This window comes from Falco naumanni, chromosome 6 (assembly GCF_017639655.2).
Source record: "Falco naumanni isolate bFalNau1 chromosome 6, bFalNau1.pat, whole genome shotgun sequence".
In the NCBI taxonomy this organism is placed as follows: domain Eukaryota; kingdom Metazoa; phylum Chordata; class Aves; order Falconiformes; family Falconidae; genus Falco; species Falco naumanni.
Window position 1 is genome coordinate 52,269,055 of NC_054059.1, and position 4,827 is coordinate 52,273,881.

Genomic DNA, 4,827 nt, shown 5'->3' on the forward strand with positions numbered 1-4,827 from the left:
CTGCCCGATCAAAGTGTCCCTCTTTTCCTGGCTCCTCGGCTCTTCTCGGGACCTGGAGACTATGGAGGAACGAGGTCCTTCCAGGGAGGTTTCCTCTGGGCCCTACGCGCCTGTTGGCGGGTGGAAACAACCCGACGGCTCCTCCCGGGAGAGCGGGGCTCCAGGGCCGGCTCCGGGAGCGCCAGGGCCCTCCCGCCGCGGACGGCTCCCGCCCCGTCCCGCTGGAAGCCCCGCACTCACCGCGCAGGCACCACCGGGGGCTGGGCAGATCCGGTGGGGCACCGCACTGCCTTCGCCGGGCACGCACACGGTTCGGGCAGGCTGCTTTCGACGCCGTCCCTGCGGGGGCATCCTCCCCCCGCGCCCGGCAGCCCCGCAGACGGCCACGCCGGCTCAGCCCGACCCCGGGGCAGAGGCAGAGCCACCGCCCGGCGGGCGCTTGGCACGGCCGGAGGCTGGGTCAGTGACACCTGCCCCAGGTGCCCCGCCAGCCCTACCCGGGAGAGCCCCAACCTTCCCGGCCCCACGACCCCCCCCCCCCCTTCCCCACCAGCGAAGGTCCCGCCCAGGCTGCGGCCGGTGCCCGGAGCCAGGTTACTTACTGGCGCGAACGCCTGGGGCTGTTTTGCAGCGCTGCCCCCCGGGGCCGGCTCCCCGCCTGCGGCCGGCCCGGCCCGCCTGGAACGCAGCCTCTCGGTCCCGCCGCCGGCTGCTCCGGCCGCCCCGCCGCGCCGCCCTCCCGCCGGAGCCCCGGGGGCTGCCGCCCGCCCCCGAGCCGGCCCTCCCGGCCGGCCGCCCCTCCCGTCGCCAAGCGCACCGACTCGCCGCCGCACCCCGGCTTTCCCCGTTTATTTAAAGGGAGTCGCTGGCCCGGGGGGAGGCGGGTTTCCCAGCGCGCATCTTCCCGCGGAGGCTGCCCCCCGGCTGCCCGAGTAATCGGTCATTTAAACAAAGCAGCGACCCAGGTACGAGCCAATTGCGGCCAGCCCGGCCAGGCGAGGGCCAGCCGGTGCCACTCCACAAACCCCGGCCGGGGGGGACCAGGGGAGGGGGAGGGAACGGCAAACAAAGCGGGGAGCCGCGCCGGAGCCGCGCACGCAGCAGGACGGGGGCGACCGACAGTCCCCCACCCCCTCCCACCGGAGCGGGGGGACTTCCCCGAGCGGCTCCTGCCCGCTACCGCCCGCGGCCGGGGTTTCCCCGCCGGCCCCGGGCAGGCGCGCAGCCCCCCGCAGCCCCTTGCCTCCCTACTGTGGACGGGATGCGGTTTTATATTGGAAATGAGGGGCAGGGGGAGGAGATGGCGTGCACACGGAGCGATGAGTGTGCGGTGTCAATCAGAGGGGTTTTGTGTCTCCTTGACTCCTGATGGTCCGTGGCTGAGGTGTCCCGGGTGGCACCACAATGAATATGAATAGGGGTCCTTGCTAAATGGGACAGTCAAAGCGCACCGCCCTGAATAATGGCACGTCATCCTAACTAGACCATTATACATAGGAAGGCTCCTTTTGTCTCTGCTCTCTGCTGCAGCTCTATAAAAGCCCCTCTTTTTCAGACTGAGGTTAGTCCAAGCATACTCTAACTAGCCATCCTGTAAACAGGCTGAGTAACAGGGGGGAGACAGAGAGAGAAAGAGAGATTGGTGAGAGAGGGGGCTGAGGGGCTTTTTTTCCTCTTCCTCCAGCATTTCCAGCCCTTCGCTGGCAGACCCTGCCATCCGTTTATTTCTTTTTCGTTCCGTTTTCGTTGATTTTTGAAGGAGAGTTGTCTTGTTCGCCACCTCCAGAGCAGGGAAGAGTTTCTTGCTCAGAAGCCCGAATACAATGAATTCTGACTCCAGCTCTGTCTCCAGCAGAGCTTCCTCGCCAGACATGGATGAGATGTACCTGAGAGACCACCACCACCACCACCACCATCACCACCACCAAGACAGCCGTCTCAACTCCGTCTCCTCCACCCAGAACGACCTGGTGCAGAAGATGTCTGGGGAAGGCCTCTCCAGGAACGGCTCCAAGGCCGGAGGGGAAGGCAGCAAGTACAAAATCAAGAAGCAGCTCTCGGAGCAGGACCTGCAGCAGCTGCGGCTGAAGATCAACGGCCGGGAGCGTAAGAGGATGCACGACCTCAACCTCGCCATGGACGGGCTGCGGGAGGTGATGCCCTACGCCCACGGACCTTCTGTGAGAAAACTCTCCAAAATCGCCACCCTCCTGCTAGCCAGAAACTATATCCTGATGCTCACCAGCTCCCTGGAGGAGATGAAGAGGCTGGTGGGGGAAATCTACGGGGGGCACCACTCGGCCTTTCACTGCGGCACGGTGGGACACTCCGCGGGGCACCCGCCCCACGCCGCCGGCACCGTGCACCAGGTGCACCCCATCCTCGGCAGTGCCTTGTCCTCCGCCAACACCTCATCCTCCCTCTCCGCCTCCCTGCCGGCCATCGGCACCATCCGGCCCCCCCACTCCCTGCTCAAGACCCCCTCGACCCCCCCTGCCCTGCAGCTCGGCAGCGGCTTCCAGCACTGGGCGGGCTTGCCGTGCCCCTGCACCATCTGCCAGATGCCCCCCCCGCCCCACCTCTCGGCCCTCACCGCCTCCAACATGGCCAGGATCTCGGGGGAGACCAAGGACCTCCTGAAGTGACTCGGCGGGGCCCCCCCGGCCCCCGGGCTGCGCCGGAGCCGGCGCTCCCACGGGCGGGGAGGGGGCTGCGGCCGGGCCCCCCCCCGCGCCGCCGACGGACCTGCCCCCGCTGCCCCCCGCCCCGCCAACTCCCCCTGTAACACGGGATTAGTGTAGTAAGGACCTTGCAAAGGTAATGTTTTAGCCGGTTCCTCGGGCGATGTTTTCTTATTATACTAAACCGGAAAAAAAGTCCCTGTTGTAAAAATAATAATAATGATAATAATAATAAATAATAATAATAATATTAATGCCGCTGATGGTGATCACATGTAAATACTTCTTTAAAATGGATGCAAAAGGGGGAAAAAAAAAGACATGGTTGTCATTGTAGTGTTTGCAGCTACCAAGAGACTAAGTATCAGTTTGGGGCTTCTTCTTTTTGCCGGCTTTTCCTTCCTTTCCTTTCGCACGGCGACACCTCGGGCCCCCCCGGCTCCAAACCTGGCCGCTGCAGCGCAGCGGCGGCCCGAGGTAGCCCAGCGAGTGCATGCATGCTGCCCGCCTCTGATGCCACCCGTGGGCACCGGCCACGCGTGGCTTCCCTGGCAACAGGGACTTCGAGCGAAAAGTTTTGTGGATGTGGGGTTTGGGTTTGAGTTTTGTGTTTGTTTGTGATTCGTTCCCACCCCACCCCCCCCATCCCCCCACCCCCACCCCCCCACCCCCGATTTGGTTGCGATGAGGTTTTGTTTGAGGTTTTCTTTGAGGTTCTTTTTCTTCTTCCCTCTGTGTCCACTTAAAAAAAAAAAAAAAAAAAAAGGAAAAAATAACGGGGGGGGGGGGGGACGAACGACACGCCGCGATTAGTGCAAAACACAGCACAACCCTTCTGCGGGTCTGTTTTGCCAAATCTCCCCTCTCCTGCTCTCGGTGAAGTGTGCTAGTTCAGCTGGCTGGGGTACTCGTCACTTATTTCTCTTGTTGGCTTTGGGTTTGCTCTGGTTTGCTGCTTTTTTGGTTTGATTTGGTTTGGTTTTGGTTTGGTTTGGTTTTGCATGCGGGGTCAGTTCGTGCCAGATTAGTGACTTGTATAACTAAATGGAATCTTCGTTGCTGTTTATTTCCTTTTCGGTACGTTTTCCTGGACATTTGCTTGAAATGCTATTATTATTAATTTCGTTTGTTTGTTTGTTTGTTTTTGGTTAGGGCCTCAAAGACAAGACCGTGTCTTTATTTTTTATATATTCTTGATAACTATCGATATATTTATTATTGACCAGTGTTTCTGGATGAGATTTCCAAATAAAATAAAAAGTTAATTACAAGCTGCCTGCTTCGCCTTTGTCTGGGACTGGAAGCTGAGAAAAGGCGCCGTATTTGATCGCTTTGGGTTTTGCCACGACTTTTCTGACCCAGCCGGAGGAGGCTGGCAAATCTCCGTGTGTGGCTCGGGAGCTGGCCGGCCCCGGGAGCAGCAGCAAACCCGACAGCGGTCGCCCACACGTCCCCCGGTGTGTGCGGGCTGCCCCGTGTCACCCCGGGCTGGAAGGCGGCGGGAATTCATCACCCCATGGATGGTCCGACAGCCGGTGCCCGGCGGCGGGAGGACGGGTCGCGGGCACAGCTGCGCAGGGGGGCTGGTGCGGTTGTAGGCAAAAAAGGGGCAATAACTTTCTTTTTTTTTTCTGGACATCCAGCTGTCAGTCTTTCTCCGGGAGGGACATGGCAAGCGGGACAGGCAGCTCCGCCACGCCGGGAGCGGTGCTCCGCAGGGAGCCGGGCGGTGTGGGTGCGGGCAGGGGAGCGGGACACTCGGGGGAGCGCAGCCGGCTGCTGCCAGCGACCCCCAGCTCCGCACATGACAGCGGGGTCCTGCACCCCTCGGCCAGGCACTCCCGGCCCTCCGCCGTATGCGGAGGGGCTGTCCGGGAGGGACCTGAAGAAACACTGAGAAGGCGACTTTCCCGGAGTCGCGAGCTGAGTGGTGACAGGGGAAGGTGTGTGCGTGTGGGGCATTTAAATCGAAATGCGAAACGACTTTGGGAAGGCATCTCTGGGTAATCCGTGCTGGTGAACGGGCTGTGCAATACTGCAGCAACCAAATCCTCGTTAAGACACAAGCACGAATACCCAAACATTTGAAAATGAAAAGAATATATATTTGCCCCGAAAACATATTGAAGTAACAAATCATGTTGTA

General features: G+C 60.9%; 1 protein-coding gene across 1 annotated transcript; it reads left to right on the forward strand.

Moving 5' to 3' along the window:
- The first annotated feature begins 1,823 nt into the window (after nucleotides 1-1,823).
- Nucleotides 1,824-2,645, forward strand: OLIG3 (oligodendrocyte transcription factor 3). Its single transcript, XM_040599465.1, has one exon. The coding sequence runs from the start codon at nucleotides 1,824-1,826 to the stop codon at nucleotides 2,643-2,645; it is 822 nt and encodes a 273-aa protein (XP_040455399.1).
- Nucleotides 2,646-4,827: the final 2,182 nt, after the last annotated feature.